This window comes from Pelodiscus sinensis, chromosome 10 (assembly GCF_049634645.1).
Source record: "Pelodiscus sinensis isolate JC-2024 chromosome 10, ASM4963464v1, whole genome shotgun sequence".
NCBI classification, from domain to species: Eukaryota; Metazoa; Chordata; order Testudines; family Trionychidae; genus Pelodiscus; species Pelodiscus sinensis.
In genome coordinates this window covers 27,729,236-27,749,532 of record NC_134720.1, presented here as the reverse complement: position 1 = coordinate 27,749,532, position 20,297 = coordinate 27,729,236, and the positions used below count along the sequence as shown (strand labels likewise).

Below are 20,297 nucleotides of genomic sequence, written 5' to 3'. Positions count from 1 at the left end.
AAGGTTGGGGGTCATTTTGAAATAAAGTCCTAGTGTAGACCAGGGCTAAGTGTCTCTGGACTGATTTAGTAAAGACACATAACTAGGGGCTTGACCACACACGAAAATTGTAGCAATTTAACTAAATAAGTTTTAAAACTGTTTAGTTAAATTGATAAACCCAACAACCTAATGTGCAAGAAACTCTTATTTCACTTTAGCAAAAGATGGTAAGATATTTACTTCCACTAACTTGAGCATATAAAAATTAAGTGTATTATTGAAGCAGTTGATAATGCTGTTGTTATAATAGGCAAGAAATGCAGAACGAGTTCGTGAACTGGAAATCAGAGAGTAAACCTGAAAAGAGGGGCAAATGATTATTTCTTGCAAGCTCCAAGGGCAGGGAATGACTGGGGATCTGTGAAAAAAATGAGCAGGGACAGAGCAGCCATAAAAGCTCTGGTTTAAATGAAACAAAAAACAGCACTTTAAAGACTAACAAGATGGTTTAATAGGTGATGAGCTTTCGTGGGCCAGAACCACTTCCTCAGATCAAAATGAGATCAGATCTGAGGAAGTGGGTCTGGCCCACGAAAGTTCATCACCTATTAAACCATCTTGTTAGTCTTTAAAGTGCTACATAGTCCTGTATTTTGTTTCAGCTACACCAGACTAACACAGCTACATTTCTATCACTATTCTGGTTTAAATGGGCATTGCTTCAGAATAGGATTCTCCTATTTTGTGCCATTGAACATGGGGGATATGACTGAAATGTGAGCAAGCCATATGATTGTCTTCTCTAGAGGACTCCCCTGAAGCATCCACTTGTGAGTAGGGTCATCAATATGCTGGTGTTACTTCACAAGTGAAAGTTACCAAAGTGAAAGAAGCCCTGCTCTCTCCTCCACTGTAATGTGAAACTTTTCTCAGGTCAAAGTGAAGCCCTATCCAGGACAAATCCTCAAACAATTATTTTCCACCAGGAAACCTGCAACAAATGAGAAACTTCTTAAGTCTCAATGTGTATATCTCCAGTGGTTTGTAACTTTTTTTCAATCAAAGTTTAAAGCAAAGCGGCTTGGTCATTTTAAAAAGATTATTGCTTTTGGATGCTTGCTGGGGCTTTTAAAATTTTGAAAATGGACCTTAGGTTAGACTGTGGTTAGTACAATTAGGTGTTCAAGGAGGAGCACAATCCTCTACTACAGAGAAATGTGATCCCCCACTTTGCTAATGTTTTAAATGTCATAAGAACATTAACAAACACATTCTGACCAAATGCTCCATTTTGAAGCTCTCCTGTCAAATGCTCCATTTTGAAGATCTACTGTCCTTGTCTCCAATTTTCAGCAAATTCTTATACATGCAAGGCACCATGCTTTCTGGAGCTTCCTGAATGTAGAAAGAGTGCAGCATGCTTTTGACACAAACAGGTCAGCAGGTGGACTTAGCCAGCACTTTGAAGGAGATCCCAAAATAATTCTCACAGCAGCACTGTCTTCTCAGATTCATTTCAGGTCCTCACATTGTTTACTTATCTTTCTTCATTGGTCTTAATTCATCCCTGGCAAGTAACCACTGTGATGTAGAAATTATCAAAAGAAAACCCTCCTTGATGATTTGGAAGTAACGGAAGAGTCAACATTGCACAGGTCTCAAATTGCTACACCAGTGATCTGGCTGGGTTTCTGAAAACTCTCCTCCTTAAAAAAAAAAAAATCTCCAAAAGGGGAAGTGAAGTGATCTTTCAAAAGAGGAAACTGTGGTGATCTAAACTCTTATTATAGTTCACACAGACTTGGGAAATGTTCAGAGAGTGATGACACTTTGGATGACATTCTACACTGCTTCTAACTTGCAACTCTCTAAGTAGCAACTTGGTAACTATGAGAAGAGTTTGTGGAAGGGACATAACTTCCATACAAGGAGACAGATTTCCTCTGGATGCAGGTCCAAAAAATGGCAGAAAAAGTTATGAATTATTTTATTTTAAAATGTTTGGAATGGCAATCCATTATTTTCCTTCTCACTTTTTCCTTCAAATCCTGATGGGCCAGATCCAAAACCGGTGTAAACTGATTTACAGCAGTTGAGGATCTACACCCCAAATTTTAACTTACCTCAACATCTCTCTTAATTGAAAAGACACAATTTTTATGATGTAGGGATGTAAAAGGTTTACCCCTTGCAGTTAAACAGTAAGGGCTGGATCAGCTCTCCCCCCACCTTGAGAAGAGAGTTCCTCCTGCCCTGCGGGGCCTGTCCAGACCCCACCGCCACAGGTTACTCGGGGAGCTGGTTGCAGAGCCCACAGCAGCAGCTGGCAGCCTCGCTCTCATGGAAACTTCGTTATAGGCTCTAGAGTATAAAGCTCGGTAAGCTTTATAGTCCAGCACTCTCAGCACGTGTAACCCGCTAAGATTTTTTTGTGGTTACACAGTTACCTTTTTAAATGACTTTTTACATCCCTAGTATTATTAAAAAATCTATCATGTGATTAAAAATCTGCAGGATTAAATTACAATTTTATTTTTTATCTATAATATAATACAGAGATTGGTACTAAAAATCCTCATTTGTCAGTTACCACACAGCTCAGGAAAATAATTGGGGTTATTATTGAGTGATAGCTATGGCTAAATGTTGCCTTTATTGGGGGGGGGAAGGACTCACAATATCTGAATACCCTATTTAAAGCGTGAAATAGAACAACAAAACAAATAAATATATTGCTAATATGGTCTTTTAACATTTCTAACCATTTAATTATAAATACTAAGTCTGTGAAATTTGGGATTGTAAACACTATCTTACAGACTACACTGATAACAACAGAGAAGTGGAAAGCCATCTTTCAGCATATTTTGACAGTCTGCTGCACAGTGCTGGCTCAGGGCCTACGTCGCCACAGACATAAGGTGTTGAAAACACTGTCAGGCATTTTAGATAAGAACAGATTCAGGGCAAGGGAGAATAACTGCTACAGAGGACTAAAATTTATGAGGGCTGTAGCAAAAGATAAACAGGAGGCCTCTGAGGGAATTCTAGCAATATATACCCTGAATGAAAATAAGCAAAGAGACTGAAGATCTTTTATCCAGGTAGCTAAAGTATCACTATACCAAGTCCTGAGAAAACAGCAAATAGTTCTGCAACACCTTAGAGACTAACAAAACATGTAGATGGTATCATGAGCTTTCAGTTTTGTTAGTCTCTAAGGTGCTGCAGGACTACTCACAGTTTTTTAAGTTTTTTCAGTTACAGACTAACACGGCTACCCCTCTGAAACTTATACCAAGTCCTGACAGCCTACACCTATCTATATCACACTCAATGTAGTTCTTGGGTCCTGATACTCTTGTGTTCGGATTACCAAATTTTAAAAGGTTTGAGTGTCACCTATTTCTAGGGTTGCCAGGTGTCTGGTTTTGAACCGGACAGTCCAGTATTTGAGCTTTCTGTTCAGGAAACAAATTGAGAAAATATAAATGAGAAAATATAAATGTCCGGTGTTTTCTAAATAAGATGTAATGTAGCTTGTGATGTAATTGTCAAATGTGTCCAGTATTTTTGTTGAAACTATCTGGCAACCTTACCTATTTCCTTTTGTGTTAGTGAGGAAAGCATGTGAGTTATTAAGTCACTGCACGACGGTCACGTTGCATTCTGTTCAGAGGCTTTTATGAAGATATCACATTAACCGTGCACACTCCTGGTCGGGATTGTAATTTATGTGCTATTAGTTTCCTTCATAAGAACAGCACTGAAGATGGAGGAGACTAATGCATAAGATTAACTAGAGGTAATAAAGCATAATACTTCCTACCTCCAGTCTGTCTGTCCTCATTAATTTTTGTGCGGCAGCAGCGGCAGCTGCGGGAACGGGGACACCAGGATTCCCTGCAACCAGCATCGGTGCAGTTGGTAAGATCTCCGCTGGGACCAGGCCTGGGGAGACAGGCCCCAGGTAAGGATTAAAGGCTGCTGATGCATTGGTGGCTAAACTTGGTGCAACTGAAAACATTGGCTGGAAAAAAAAGAAGAAACAATTCTTTAATGTTTATATTAGTCAGTATTCCAAATACTACCATATACTCTAAAGCAGCTGTTTCTTGCTGCCTTTGATAACAGTGTATTTGTTGCTATTAATTCAAACAAAATATTTGCTGTAGCTCAAGAATATACAGCACGCGTTAGCCATCTTAGTGCACTCATTTACTAAAAATTCCATTAAGAGGGAATTCAATTTAAAGACTCATTTTTCCAATAGAAGCTAATTCGGACATGCACGTATGACAGGTGGCAGTAGTATGACTGACCTTTGACTCTCTCAACAGCATGGACACAAATCAGCACTCCCACACGGCTGTGTAAGGAAAGCATCTCACAACTGTGATCTCAGAGACTCTCGTGTGCATGTTTGAACATGAAGTGTGCACAAATATCCACAAATGAGAATGATCTCAGTGGGTGAGAGAAGGCACCCTTACATTCAGTCACTGTTAAACAGCATGGACACACATTCTAGGGTAAATAGGTACTGAGGCAAAGGAATTACACCAACATAAAAGAAGTCCAAGATCAGAATATAACAATTCTTTCTGGTAAAAGTAAATAGGTTGCCCCCCCAGACATTCAGTAGAAAGTAAACATTTTCAGTATCCTGAATATTGAGGCCAACAACTGAAGCCTTCAGTTAAACAGGTTTCAGAGGCTCCTTCAAGTTCATGTGTTGTTAAGGTCCAGAAGCTCAACCAAGTTCAACTACAAAATTCTATGCTGTTATATTACACTGGTGTAAAACTGAAGTAACTCCACTACTCCACTGCATTTGACAGAATTATTCCATCAGTATAAATGACAAAATCCATACTTTTGATTGCTGTGTAGAACAGCTGGTTAATATGTTATGAATTATAGAATCATGGAACACTAGAATTGGAAAGGACCTCGAGAGGCCATCAGGTCCAGTCCCCTGCCCTAATAGCAGGGCCAAGCACCATCTAGGTTGCAGGCAGGTTCCCGTGTGGCCTAGTGGCTAGGGCTCCTGCCTGGGGAGGACAGGGTTGTGGGTTTGAGTCTCGGGTCCCCTGGGGTCAGGTCAAGAGGCACTAGGGCAGGTGGGATAAAGAGCCTACCCGCAGTAAGGTGGAGGGGCAGGTTCCTGCATGACCTAGTGGAACGGGTGCCCGCCTTGGGAGTACAGGGTTGCAGGTTCAATTAACCTCATGAAGTCTTATCAGCTACTTGACTATTCTATAAACCCCAGTGAGTGGGGCCAGCCGCCAGTGTGCTCTGGACTGGACTCCAAGGACTCCCCTGTATCAGAAGCAGCAGTATGGGGTTGCCCCTCACTACTGCCTCTAATACAGAGCCTGTGTGTGGGAGGTATAGAGGTGAGGTATGGTATCAGGGTTGGGGATTAAGTCATGGGCTAGCTAGGGAGCACGCATCTATGGGGGAGCATCTGGCGGCTCCCAGATAACAGGCTGCAGCAACCCCATTAACTCTCACAGTGCCCTGCCAGGCTTGGCCTGTGGTGGCTGGGCACATGCATCTTGCTTGCAGCCAGCTCTGCACACACACATACACACCCTCCCCCACGTGGTGGGGCCTCACATGAGCCCCCCTCCAACTCCGGGGTGCAATTAAACTGTCTGCTTGGGGCGCTGGAATGGCTCCGTCCAGTTGTGGGTGATATGTGTGTCTAAGCTCCTGGACCTGGCATGGAACTGGAACTGAGCCAGGCTGCCTGCCCACCTGCTCCTAATACACTTTAAATGCAGAGCTGCAGCAGGTATGTCCTGGACCTGGACCTGGACCTGGCACAAGTTAGGACTGAGCTGGGCTGCTGGCAAGCTTGCTAAAAAATTTACTGCAGGGGGTGGGGTGGGGTGGGGTGGGGGGAGAGAATGTTTACAGTATATAGCATTAACCTATAAGCTTTTGCTTATTGGTTAATCAACTATACTATTACATCCGGTCCTCCCTGATAGATGTCTATCCGACCTGCTCTTAAATATCTCCAATGATGTAGATCCCAGAACCTCCCTAGGCAATTTATTCCAGTGTTTAACCACCCTGACAGTTAGGAAGTTTTCCTAATGTCCAATTTAAACCTCTCTTGAAAGCTCTCTTCAAACCTGTATTCTTAGACTACAGATGAACATGCACCATCTAATGGATCTCCCTGTCTCTCATCTGAGCTCTCTTAGGGTACGTCTAGACTACCGCGTTTTGTCGACGGAAGTTTTGTCGACAGATCCTGTCGACAAAACTTCCGTCGACAAAGAGCGTCCAGACACATTGAGTTCTGTCGACAAAGCAAGCTGCTTTGTCGACAGAACTCCGTAGTCTGGACGCAACGTTACAGGCAATAACACCTTCTGTCGACAGAAGGTGTTATGCCTCGTAAAATGAGGTATACCAGCGTCGACAATACTGCTGAGTTCTGCCGACGTTATGTCGACAGAACTTAGCGGTAGTGTAGACGCTGGTATAGTTTTGTCGACAAAAGTGGACTTTTGTCGACAAAACTAGGTAGTCTAGACACACCCTTAGGCACCATATACAAGGATATGTTTTTTTTTCTCTATGAAGTGACTCATGTACCTTACAAACCAGGAGCCAAAAATGTCATTTTAAACATTGAACAAAGGCACAATATATACAAAGGTAATTTACAAAGCATAAGTTTAAGCTGGGAGTAAATCCTCTCAAGTGTCTGGATCTTCATCAGAGTCAATGAGATGAGACCCAGACAAATTAGCTGATGGATAAATTAGTATAAGAGATCAAGCAACAGAACTGGCAAGTTAGTTCTTTGACTGTGGATAGCAACTAGAAGGCTAGAAGGCTAGAAGAATCCTTCCTTCAGCTCAATATACCAACTAAAGGGTAAATAATAAGGGATATACTATAGGCTTTCAATCACTGAAATGAGAAGCGTAGCAGATTTTACAAAAACAGCCTCAAATCATTCTGAATCTTGTCTTACAGGTGTTTTGCTAAGTATTCTATACATGTGTTGTACCAGATTAATCATTAATTATACTGGCCCAGCCTAAGATCCCTTTTCAGTCTTTTGGGGGCAAAGGTAATTTAAAGCTACGATAAGCAGGTAGCACAGAATGTCCCCTTCACTGGAGAATTCCCAGGTGGTAAAGCCAGCTTTATGTATTCAGACAGTGCAGCAGTCTCAGAGAACCTTAAACACTAGGCATAATTTACAGCACCTCTGAGATTACATCAAATTATGCTAAATTATCTTTAGCTGGCCTCATGACAAAATGGGGGTAAAGATGGAGTAGAGCCACCTTCGCTACCTAGATAAACTGAGCACCCTTCTGTCACACCTGAGAACTGCACACACACAAGATATATCTATCTATCTATATCTATATCTATAGATAGATATAAAAACATAATGCAAAAAGATATTTCCATTGACTTTTTCTACTCTAAAGACTGAGCTATACATCTAATTTTCTCCAAAGAATAAGTCAGTATTACTTATAAAATCCATTTTCTTGAGGTCCCAGAAATTTCAGTTTACTCATTTCTTTAGGCCACAATATTTCCATAAACTTTATGTGTAGTTAATGAAGGAAATACATCCAACAAAACCTAGGACTAATTGTTTCTGCTTAAACTGGGTAAACAAACGATGATGAGTTTGACCAACATACACGGTACTGGATAACATGGTACAGAAAACCTGTAAAAATATACAAACCATAATGTCTTTGAAAACATTTTGTAATTGTGCCAAAATAAATGGAAATAAAATATTATTTCACATTCTGTAATTAAACAAATTATAGAAAGCGGGCACAAAGTATAGGTAGAACATTTCTAAATGCACCACAGCAAGTCAAGGAATCTCCACAGGTTCCCATAAAGCTTCAGCTTCTATTACTGAGAACATTTTACCACATTCTTTATATAAAGATTTACTGCAATCTGGAGTAAGTCAGAAGAGGAGTTTGGGTGAGGAGGTTATGCAGTTTCTTAGGGCACGTCTACACAGCAGGGTAAAAGTCGAATTAAGCTACGCAACTTCTGGTATGTCAATGAGAACACTCTTCCTTCAACTTCCCTTACACCTTGTGAAATAAGGTTACAAGAGTCAGAATAAGAAGTCCTCCAGCTTGTCATTATTTCAAAATAATGGCTTGCTGTGTATACATGCTCTTTGTTAATTCGGAATAATTCCAGTTTTTCTGAAATAACGCTGCTGTTCAGATGTACTCGTAGAGTAGTGGAATGGGAGTTGAGACTCTAAAATTTTATTCCCATCTCTGCTACTGGCTCTTTGTAAGTCTTTGGGGAAGCCACTGGTTTAAAATGATGTGGCTTAATTTTCTCATCTGTAAAGTGGACTTAATACTATCCAGCATTGTTGTAGTCGTGTTGGTCCCAGGATATTAGAAAGAAAGTGGGCTTACCGAAAGCTCTTCCTTCATTGTCTGCTGTTTGATATTTTAACACAGAGTACTATGCAATGGTAATGAAATAATGTAAAATTATAAACATTATATAAAAGTGAAAAACTAAAATAGAATTTTAAAAAGCTGAAATAAAATTTTCCCCAAAGTTTATTTTTATTTTGGTTTTTTTTATTACAATAGATCACTTTTTCTCAGATATTTCAGTGCGATGAAATATGGTGTTTTTTTAATGAAAAACCATTCTGGAAAAAAATATCCAACCAGCTCCACCCACAATAATAAACTGATCTCATTACATGTCCCATAAACCTTAATGACCGCATACATTAAAAGCAGACAATAAACACATTTAGGTTTACAGTGACCCAAGACAACAGGGAGAACTGGACCTCTCTTTTTGTGCATCTAAGTTTGTGCGTTTAAAGAACAATAATTACAGTTTTACCCAGATATCTAAACACCTGATTGTGCTTAAGTGTCGAGTAACTAGATATTTAAGCAACAGAAAATGTTCCTACCAGGGACAAAATATTTCCTGCAACTAGTTGCACCCACAACATGTTTCAAAATCTGGCACTGACCGCACAGCACTCAAGCTGTTGTGTAGCCGGTCAGAGGAAACTGTGTACCTCTTTCAAGGCAAATGCAGGGAAGTTGCTGTAGACAGATCAGCTCAGCATGAGGATGCTGACTCATCTCCCGCCAAGGGACTAGAAGTGGGAGAGGGATGCAAGCTCAGCAGGAGGAACCAGTCTTTCACCTTGCAGGGAAGGAATACAGGCAGTCCCCGGGTTACGTACAAGATAGGGACTGAAGGTTTGTTCTTAAGTTGAATCTGTATGTAAGTCGGAACTGGCATCCAGATTCAGCCGCTGCTGAAACTGATCAGTTTCAACAGCGGCTGAATCTGGACACCAGTTCTGACTTACATATAGATTCAACTTAAGAACCCCAGGCGTCCCCAAGTCAGCTGCTGCTGAAACTGATCAGCAGCTGATTCCAGGAAGCCCGGGGCAGAGCAACTCTGCCTCGGGCTTCCTGTAGTCAGCCGCTGGTCAGTTTCAGCAGCGGCTAACTTGGGGACGCCTGGGGCAGAGCAGCTCGGGTGCTGCTGGGTTGGTCCAGTAGCGCGGCCGCTCCTCGGCGCTACTGGACCAACCCGGCAGCACCCCAGCTGCTCTGCCCCAGGCGTCCTGATTCAGCCACTGCTGAAACTGATCAGCAGCGGCTGAATCAGGACTTCTGGGGCAGAGCAGCTGGGGTGCTGCCGGGTTGGTCCAGTAGCGCCAAGGAGCGGTGCTGTGGGACCAACCGGCAGCGCCCCACCTGCTCTACCACAGGCCCCGGGCTTTGCTCCACGTCTCCCTGGTCTGCTTGGGGGGGGAGGGGCACTAGCTGACCAGGGAGACACGGAGCAAAGCGGCGGAGGACCCGGGCCAGACCGCGGCGCTTCCAGATCAGCTTCCAGAAGACTTCCCTTGTGGGGACATCAATCCAAGAGAGGTGCAAGAGCCAAATTTCACAGTATTTCTAAGCTTAAAATAAATTCCCGGGTAGCTTTATAGAGTGCACCATTGGCTGACAATTACAGTCAAATCAAGGAACAGAACTTTCTGGCAGTGTAAAGCAGTAAGCCTTGAGGTGACTGAGAAAAGCCATACGCAGTATCAGCACATCTTCAGCACAAACTCACTCTCACTGAAACTTCATTGGATGCATAATTTTTGCTCAGAAGCGGTAGCACTCTTTGGTGAGAGGTTCTGCCTGATTCACAAGAACAAATCAATAATTTAAATACCTTACTTGATCCTAGTAAGTAAAAGGAGGCTGCCCTGAGACGGCTGAAAGAAGTATTAGGGGCACGAGACTATTGGTGGGCTGCTGGGCACAAAACCTGTAGGTGTTTCAGCATCCCCACACTCTAACTTCCTGCACCTGTGAGCAGTGCATACAAATGGTTATTGGACAGAAAATGCATACTATCAACTGAGTGACCTTCTGACTTTCTGATTGCTGTGAGTGCTCCCCATTTGTCATTAGGATGGGTAAGGGGGTTCAAATGACAGTATCCTCAGAATCTCTGTCCCATGTTTATAAAACTTTTCAATACAGCTGGTCAGGAATTTTTTGACAAAAGATTTTTTTTTTAATCAGAATATGGTGATTTCAAAATTATTCTTGGGAACATTCCAGATTTGAAACTTTCATCAAGAAAACTCTCTTGGATTCAGGGTGGGAATTTCTGGTCAAAATGTTTGAGATAGTGTGAAAAATATGTGTAAGCCTTTATTCAGTCCAGAGTAGCTAAGAGCTTGGGGATTAAGGTACTCATCAGGGTTAGAGACCCGAGTTTAATCCCTGCTCTGTTTGATTTAGATGAGGGATTTGAACTCAGATTGTGCGCATCACAGGTGAGTGCTTGAAGAGTCATCAGGTTACTGGTAATTGCTGGGTGTGGAGAGTCTCTGTTTTTTGGTAAAATAAAATAAAATATCTCCACTTTGTCCCAGTAGAGAACTGGAAAACATTCTAAACCATCAGAAACCATTTACTACTCAGCTCTATCAGTCAGACAGTGAAAGTTTAAAAAAATGCAAACAAAGCATAAGTGGAAGAAGAGTTTGAAATGAAAGGCTCAGGAATTTAAGATAGGGAATGTTAAGCTGAGCGGGCATTTTAGTTTTGTTTTAATACACTGAAAAGGTGCATCAACTTGAAATCTAGTCATTCCATAAAGGCAATGTCAGTATCAGTTCCTAAATCCCCCTGCCAATTTTTGTGGTTTTACGATCCCATCCCTGTGCAGATACAAAACTTGGATGATAGATATAAAGCAGATATTTGAGGATTTGCAGGGCTCTACCCATCTTCCTACTATTTTATTTAAACATTTTTCATATTTAAATACTCAGTGTTGTAAAAGACAAATCCAGGGTCTCATTAACATCCTTATTGTGACAACACAAAACTGATAAGCAAACAATCCTTGCTATATTTGTAACATAACCTTCCAAGGTACTAAACTTCTACAAGTCAAGAAATCTGAAGCACTTCAACCAGTATATATACTCCACCAGTTTTCAGTTTGAACTCAATGAAACTTGTGCTGCTCTGTCAAGTAGGATTTTTGAAAGTCCACACTTACTTACTTGCCTAAATGTAAATTTAGGAGTCCAATAGCAAATAGGAGCTATTTGCTGGCCTGAGTGCATATAAAATTCACATTAAGTGTTAATATACAGAACATCTAAATAACTTTTCACTGATAACACTGAAGTACTTTTCAAGGGCATGTCTACATTAGGAAACTTTCAAAATAATTAAAATCAATTTAATAACTCCTGAAATAACAAAATCTAAATAGTGTGTTCACACTACCAGAAAGCCTAAAAATTAATCCAAGACAGGGTCCATTATTGAGGATGCTCTATCTCGCCTTAGAGCCCCAGAATTACACTGGGGAGTAATTACTTCAAATTACACTGGGGAGTAGTTATTTCAAAGTAGTAGTAATAGTGGAGTGTCCACCGTAATGTGTTATTTCCTGAGGAAAGCAGGAGTACAGATTTCAAAATAACGGGCTTGGTAGTGTGGATGCTCCAACTATTTTTTTGACATAAAGGGGGTTATTTCAAAATAACTTTCTACCGTAGACCAGGGTGAAATGACAAAGATTTTATGGTGTGTAGAGAAAAGGTTTATTACAAATATAATTTTAGCTCCTGATGCAGTAAATATTTATGTATATGTTTTACATTAAGCATGTGAAAATGATGGGAATAAAGTTATATACTTTCCTAAGTGTTTACAAAATTAATTCATTTTCAATATTTTGGCTATCGCTTTGGCTCATGTTTGTAAAATTCCAGTAAGTTACATTACTAGCGGTGGTTTCATCGTTGATTATTTAGTTTATTAAACATTTTAATCTAAAGTTGCAATCACACACATTTTCAAATTAGTTTTATAAAGTCTCAGCCTGATTTTAATCAAGGATTTTTAAAAAGCATGTAATATAAATAATTATTTAAATTACCTTGGTTTAAATCATAGAATCATAGAATACTAGAACTGGAAGGGACCTTGAGAGGTCATCAAGTCCAGTTCCGTGGCCTCACGTAAGGACTAAGCACCATCTAGATCATCCCTTCACCTCGGGGAAAACTGACTATATCAGAGGAAAGAGGCTACACATAAAGTCTGACAAAAGAATTAAGTAAATACACAGAAAAAAAGAGGGAAAATATTCTTCTCTAATCTCTTTCAGTTATAGTGGGCAACCTGTGGCCCAACGGCTGCATGTGGCACATGTGGCACACTGGAGGTCTATGTAGAATAGTGATAGAAATGTAGCCGTGTTAGTCTGGGGTAGTTGAAGCAAAATGCAGGACAATGTAGCACTTTAAAGACTAACAAGATGGTTTATTAGATGATGAGCTTTCGTGGGCCAGACCCACTTCCTCAGATCAGATTTTGATCTGAGGAAGTGGGTCTGGCCCACGAAAGCTCATCATCTAATAAACCATCTTGTTAGTCTTTAAAGTGCTACATTGTCCTGGAGGTCTATGTGTGGCCCATGAGACATTTTGTTTACCATTTCGCATAGGGTTGCCAGATTCTGCTGGTTTTCGTCCTCATAGTTTTTCATCCGCATAGTTTTTTTTCCCTACTGGAATTATTAAAGTGACACGCATGTAAAGCACAGGCACGTGAAGTGAGGTGCGTGATGATTGCACACAACACTGATTGTGAGAGCCATGCACTTCCTTTGCATCCAATCAAAGCGCTGGTGTGGTTCAATCAATATTTCCTACAAATTCTAGGTATGCAAATGCAGTTAGCAAAACTACCCTATACCAGGAGACCGTCTTGGTTATGACAATCTTGCAGCCCTCTTACATGAAGGAGGGCTACTCATACATCCCACTCGCCAGCCTAGGTTGCCCCTCACTGAGTTATACTATTACTGGCATCAAAAATAATTTAAAACATTTGTCAAACAAAAGGATGGATTTTGAATTGATCCTATCACTTTACTTTTTCACTTCAGGCTTTTCACTAAGTTAGTGCATTTCACTTTTGTTAAATCACCCGTTATTAATTTTTAGTAAACAAAACAAAAGGGAACAAGAACCAGAGTCAAATGGGATCATAGACATATTTTTTCTACAATGCTCTGTAATGACATCTATTGCAATTATGCTCAGGAAACAATTTTAGAGACAGATTACTAGAGTAGAATCCACTTGTAGACAATATCACCCGTGCAATAACCCTCCCCCTGCTCTCCCTCTGACATTTTACATGCACATATTGAATGCACATGCCTTTTGAAAAAACAAATTTACATAATTTTTGTACTCAAACAATTACATATAAAAATTGCACATGCAAGAGTTTTAACCCTTAATATACAGAATTTTTGAGACACAATGAGAAGTCTTTGTGCTATGTTTTAAAATACGTTGACCCAAATTCTGTTCCCAATTTGGGACTCTAGAGACATAAGAAAAGGCAGAGCTTGACCTGCCAACTTTAATATTAAAATAAATGTTACTTCCATTTATTTATCTTTCAGAAAATTATTGTTCTAGAAATGTTATTGCAGCTTAGCTATATCATCTATATATTAGTATGTGCAAAGCAAAGTGAAAGCTGTATTTAGTTAAACTGTATTATACAAATAAATGTTGTGTTATTGACAATATTTTTTTCAAAGCACCCTCCTATATTTGCATGGCCAAGTTCTTGCATGATCCAAAACTTGGATTTGTTAGCACAAATGGCACAATTATATTCCCAAATCAGGGTTTTAAAAGACTACTTAGGTATACAAATTGTTTGCACATATACATCTATGGTTTTGGATGTTCAAAACTTGCATGACAACATTTAGAGACCAGTTTGGGGGCCATTTTGAAGATACAACCTGTAAGACAGACTCTTCATTTGAGCTATTTGACTGGTACAAAGAAAGGGATTATTTCAGATTAGAAAGCAGGCAAAATTAGAGGGCACCAAATCACAGGTTAAGGTCTCTGATAGGTCCATTTCTTCGATTACTGTCTGGGTTATATTTTTATAACATTATAGCATCTTCACAGTTAGTATGGTGCCTTAACATTCTCAAGTTAGTATGCTGCTGTTGGTCTACTTAACTTCCTTGCTTTAACTAGAATTAATTTTAATTTGAAGAAAGGCCTATCACAACACAGCAAAAATTGAAATATAATATTTTCTCACCTTGAATGTTTGGTATTGATAATTGGTATCAATGTCGATGTAATATGGAGATCCCTCCCCCCCTCTTTTTTGGAATGACTGAGGCATATAGTTCTATGAAAGAATAACAATTGTATTGAGTTAACTAATTAAAATATGATTAAAAATTATTGATATTTAAGACCCAGCAAGTGTGGAAATTTTCAACTGTTTTACACAACTTTGATAGTTCTTGCTACTGTTCTAATTTTTGTAATGACTCTACTTTTACATTTAGGAATTTTAAATGACTATTACATTGTTTTAAAATTAAAAACCAAGTTAAACAAATACACCATACATTATTAATGCAGTCTGCTAGGTAAGCAGGCAAAAGGAAGTTATTCAAGGGTGAATTCTACTTCTATCAAGTTATCCACAATCAAGATAGGATGCTCAGGGAATGAACAGGGAAAAGGGTTTCCATCCTCTCATTTCTCACAGGCTATCAATTTACCACCCTTCATCTCTATGTATGAACTCTAAGAACTCCTGCAACTGGCAATGCAGTGGGCTGCCTTATGTACTTTTTTTTGCAAACAGCACACTAGTCCTGTTCATATTAGGGATGTTAAAATGTGTTTATTTTATTGATCGAATAATCGATAGAATTTTTATTGACTACTTGATTATTCAATAGGGGAAGGCAGCCAGCTCAGTTTCAGCTCATGTCAGGACCAAATACCACTGCAGCTCCGCAATTAAAAACGTGGTAGGAGCTGGGCTGCCTGCCCCCCAGAAGCAGCCCCTATCCATGAGGGGTCCCAGCGGGAAGTTGGGATCCCATTCAGAGAGGTGCTGCTGCTGTCCTCCCTCCCCAGCCATCCCCTGTGCTGCCTATGCAGCTGCAAGGGGAGGGAGCAGGCGACACCACAGAGATGATGCTGGGAGGGAATTGGCTTTTAAGCCTGCTCCCCCCAGCACTGGCTCCTGCTCCCTCCCCCTTGCTGCCTCTGATGTAGAGTCAGCAAGGGGAGGGGGAATGCAAGTAGTCAACTTGACTACCCGATAAGCCTAGCCTTATCAGGTAGCTGACTACATATTTACATCCCTAATTCATATATTTATTAATGCCCTCCAGTAACTGAGTTAGTGCTTGCATCTGAAGGACCAGGGGCCAAATTTATTCTCCGTTTAACTCAACTGACTTCAGTGGAATTATATCAGTGATGTGTCCTGCATTGTGTTCAACTCCCAACTGAATATGTATATAGTTGGCTGATGACAGTCATATTTATATACACTGAGGCTGTGGATCACTGTAGAAATATAAACTAACTCATCTGCTTGGAGACCAGCTTACATGATACATTCCATGTGTATATTAAGCAAGGTATCAGAAAAGAAGGACAGACAATATGTATTAATGTTTAGGTGACATTGCAATCAGAGAACAGATTTCTGATAGGTTCTCCTTATTATTCCCTTTTTAAAAATGGGATAAATTTACTGATCCTTCTGCCTCACAAGCCTGATATGTTGACTTTGCACGTCAAATTTACAGTAAACATAGAGGTCTGACTACCAGCTCTGAACTTTGTCTAACAGTATGTAGTGAAATTGTAATCATTTCAAAGGAAGTCTATTTTTCTGGCACTCTAGAGAGAGACCTATTTTTTTCAAATTAAAATTCATACAATTAAATGAACAAAACAAGAACTTATATTATTCTAATTGCAGTACAAACAAGGTAAAATAAAGCACTATAAATGGATACAGAAAAGCAATTTTGTTGTATTTGATGTCTCCATTACTTAGTGGTCGATGCCAAATTTTATGGGCATCTTACTAGATATGTGATACTGGCTATCTTATATCAGCCTTAGTCTATTTGCAATGACCTATTTTATAATTATCAACAGCTCTTCACTATGTTGCTCTGTTGACAAATAAGAGATGAAAATATGCTTACCACAGGTTGTAATGGGGCACCAGGCATCATGGCATTGGCTAGTTGCATTTGCTGGGCCAACATGGCCATGTTCTTCTGCTGAATCAGGTTATTGCGTCCATTTATCTCCAATTGTGTTTTTAAATGTGGGGGTGGGTGAAGATATTTGCAGTTCTCCCTTGAGCATCGACCCTACACATAGAAGAAATGAGCATAGTTGGTATTAAACAGCCACAGGAATATCTATCTTCATTATGTCACTTACCAAACAAGACAAACCAAAGATCTAAGGGGGGGAAGGACGGGAGAGGAAACAGCTAATTCTACAGACTACCTAATATTTATAAGACCAACAACAAATAAAATAGTATCACTACATTACACATGTTTTTACAGTATGTCTACAGAGAACTATTGTTGCTAAAACGCTGTTCCCTTGAAAAGAAATGTAACAATTTTCTCTGATTACACAATCTTTTTCAATGAAAATACCCTCATCAAAGCACTAATGAAATCTATAGACATGCAGCCACAAATCTCCACATTGGCAGAAGGTTATTTCTTCCCAGCAGACAGCCAACTACTGGAAAGCAGTCCAACTTTAGAAGTGAGCCCAAGAAAGTACAAATACTATTCTGAACATGCCAAAGACTCATCTCTGTTTGCATTAAAGGGGAAAGGAAGCAATGAAAGATCAGACTAGCATTCAAGGGTAGCAATATTACTAGGGAAATGCCTCGGCAAACCAGTAAGGTTTTGTAGCTCTGATTATAACTACAACATGGCACTTCTGGGAAAAAGTAAAAAATACATATTTTTTTTCAATGGCCATTTATGATACGCAAACACCATTTATGATAAGCAAATACTTGTACCAACTGTGGCAGTGATATGCATTTACTAGGCAATACATTTCACATTTTAATTCTGTCTGGATTAAAAAGATACCATCAATGTGAACTTCTGTAATTTTTAAAAAAGGTGTAGCAATAATTTCAGGTTGTAATTTCCTGGAATCCCCTTGCCCAGGAAACATTGCTTGTTATTTCAGAATTGTTCTCTCTTCTCTATTACTGCATGAAAGACACATACGTAACAGAGAAAAATTACTTCAGACTATCTTTTCAAAAGTTATGTCTGTTTTTTGGGTGCCTCCCTTTTTTGGGTTCCCAGCTTGTGTCTCCTTTTTGAGAGTGCCAGGTACTCATGACTGCAGCTGAGGTCATTGGAAATTATCCAAGCGCTATATGCTGAAAAATTGGGCTGAGCTGGGCACCCAAAAAGGTGGGCACATAAAACCACAGGTCACTTTGGAAAATGTTGACTTTTCTAAATATACAGGAGAAAGAGTAAATAAATCCGAGTAAATAGAAAATGCTGCCAAAAATGCACAAAGTAAACACAACAGAAAGCAGGAAAAACAATTTCCCTCAGTAAATTTAAGTTATAATAATTTTTGTAAAAGCACACATAACAGTAGGAAAAACAATCAGTGCGAAATATGATTTTTAAGATGATGGCATCCCTTTAACATGTAATATGACTGAGGATAGAGAACATTATCATTCATTAGCCATATGAAAGGTCCTATGCAATAACTTCTTAAACCAGGGCTACTCAACACACTACCCAAAGCTGAGTAGCCCTGTCTTAAAACTTTCAACAATGAAGCCCACTCTTCCTCTAAGACACTAACTCAATTGAAAAAAAAAATCAAAGAGAATAAAATCTTTAGTTGAGAAAACAGATCTCTTAAGCTGCAAGTTTGTGCTTCCTCCATTAATCTTTGCAATGAATTCGAGCAGAAGCAAAACCACTGAAAAACAGAGCCTTAATTTAAGCTGTTTTTATGTGGCTTGGCTTTGTTTTTCAGGAAACAAATTAACTCAGTATAGTTGGTCCTCATATTTAATTTTGCTCAAAAAACTGCAAAGATAATTTGAACTCTCTTTTTCAGCTCTAAGTCATGTAAAACTTTTTCCCTACCTTTTTCTGCTCTTGGCAGCTCAACATATATAAACCTCATTTTCACAGCAAACCAACTGGCATGTCAATGATCTTTGCATAATACAGTATGTCTGATCATGGGATTTTACATAATTCTTGAAATTGTTTTGGGGTTATTTATCCATTGCACACTCACTCTAAAGAATACTGTACTAAAAATCAATTTTTCAGAGCACCTGTTTACAATTTAGAACATTTCCATGAGTGAAATATAGTTTCCATTACAGGATTCAATATATTTAATCTTGTTTATCCAGTGCAAGTATGAATAAACAGAACTACCAATTTATTACAGTCACAATAGAAAAAATGCAGATGAAGGTACCAAACCAACTTTCCCCTTCTCAGCTTGTCAAGCTGAAAGACATACTTGTAGCTTCTTAAGCTTGTGGTCCTGAGAAGGCCATGGATGACAGTTCTGAGACAGTCTGAGGAATATTAGAGAAAGGATGCATTGCTATAGAAAACCAAAAATACTTCCATGATGAGGAGCTGTGGCCTTATTTGGAGGAAGAAAAATGTATGCTCCCAACTTCCAGATTTTGCATTTTAAGCCATTGCCTCAGCAGGGCTCACAATGGCGATGTATTCCACAGCATATGCTGTGGCATGAATAAAATACAATTCCCTTGTGATGTTCTAAGCCACCATAAAAAGGATCTGATTGGCCAAATATAATATCTAACTAAATAAAACTGCAAAAATTTAACAAGACTACGATGAGCTGTAAGACAGTTTGCATTCAAAACCAAATAAGGGTCTCCTCTTCCAGTAAGAAATTCTACCCTGAAATTGCTAGTGAAGGTGGCAGGAAAGTGAGAGATTTTTTATTCTGCGTTGACATCTAGAGATAATTCTGTCTAATGCTACAACAGGACATGGCTTTATCTAGAAGACAATGTATGGGCTGCATTAAACACAAGTCCTTGGCTGTGGTACAGTGAGAATTTACCTAAGCTAAGATAGAGGGCTGTGTAATATGGCAGTTTTGTTTTGGTGAGTCACTTTATGAAAATCCTCCTTTCTTTCATTAGTTTAAAGAAGGGCTACTCAACATGCTGGGCCGCATGTGGGCCATGGCCTATTTGTTTGCGGCCCGCAGTGCAGCCTGGGTTTATGGGGGCTTAATATATGGCCTGCGGTTGGGATCCTTTGAATATGGCCTCCACTGGGAACAGGCTCCACAATGGCAAGTCATCTCCAAGGCGGGGTGAGCATTGAAAGACACAAACAGGGCATTTCTAGCCCCCAGAGAGGGGGTGCTGGGAGCACTGGGACATTGTATGAAAAAAGCTATTTGCATATATATTTGAATGTAAATGCAATCACACTTAAGTTGCAGCCCTCGGCATGTGCTGAGATATCATTGTTGCCTCTGAGGCTTCCAAAGTTGAGTAGCCCTGGTTTACAGTCTGACTAAATGTTATTTTAACTCTTTTTTTCCGATGTAGCAGAGTGTTGAGAAAAAAGACTTAAGAATTAAAAAGGGTCACAGGGCAGAGACTGGCAAGCCCAGAAACTAAGTTATACAGTTTCCTTGCCATTTTCTCCTCTAGCAGGAAGGTGTGGACTGGTCCTGAAGGAGATAGAGTACTGTGTTGGACTCTTCTAACCCTTTGCATCCTGGGAAGCCCTTGGGAAAGGAACGCTCATTCCCAAGAAAAAGCTGCCCTAAGCTGCTTCTCTGATTTCTTCCTCCCCAC

General features: G+C 39.8%; 1 protein-coding gene across 18 annotated transcripts in view; it reads right to left on the bottom strand.

Moving 5' to 3' along the window:
• Window positions 1-20,297, bottom strand: part of MBNL1 (muscleblind like splicing regulator 1) — a 205,126-nt gene that overhangs the window by 28,251 nt on the left and 156,578 nt on the right. For 14 of the 18 annotated variants that reach the window (XM_014569966.3, XM_014569964.3, XM_006115963.4 and 11 more), the window contains 3 exons: window positions 16,609-16,779; window positions 14,679-14,771; window positions 3,812-4,012 (listed from right to left, as the gene is read on the bottom strand). In XM_014569966.3, the coding sequence (XP_014425452.1) occupies window positions 3,812-4,012; window positions 14,679-14,771; window positions 16,609-16,677 (363 nt within the window). In that variant the 5' untranslated portion in view covers window positions 16,678-16,779. Of the gene's footprint in view, window positions 1-3,811; window positions 4,013-14,678; window positions 14,772-16,608; window positions 16,780-20,297 lie in introns of those variants that run through there. The other 4 variants (XM_006115957.4, XM_006115959.4, XM_006115960.4 and 1 more) reach the window with 1 other exon arrangement.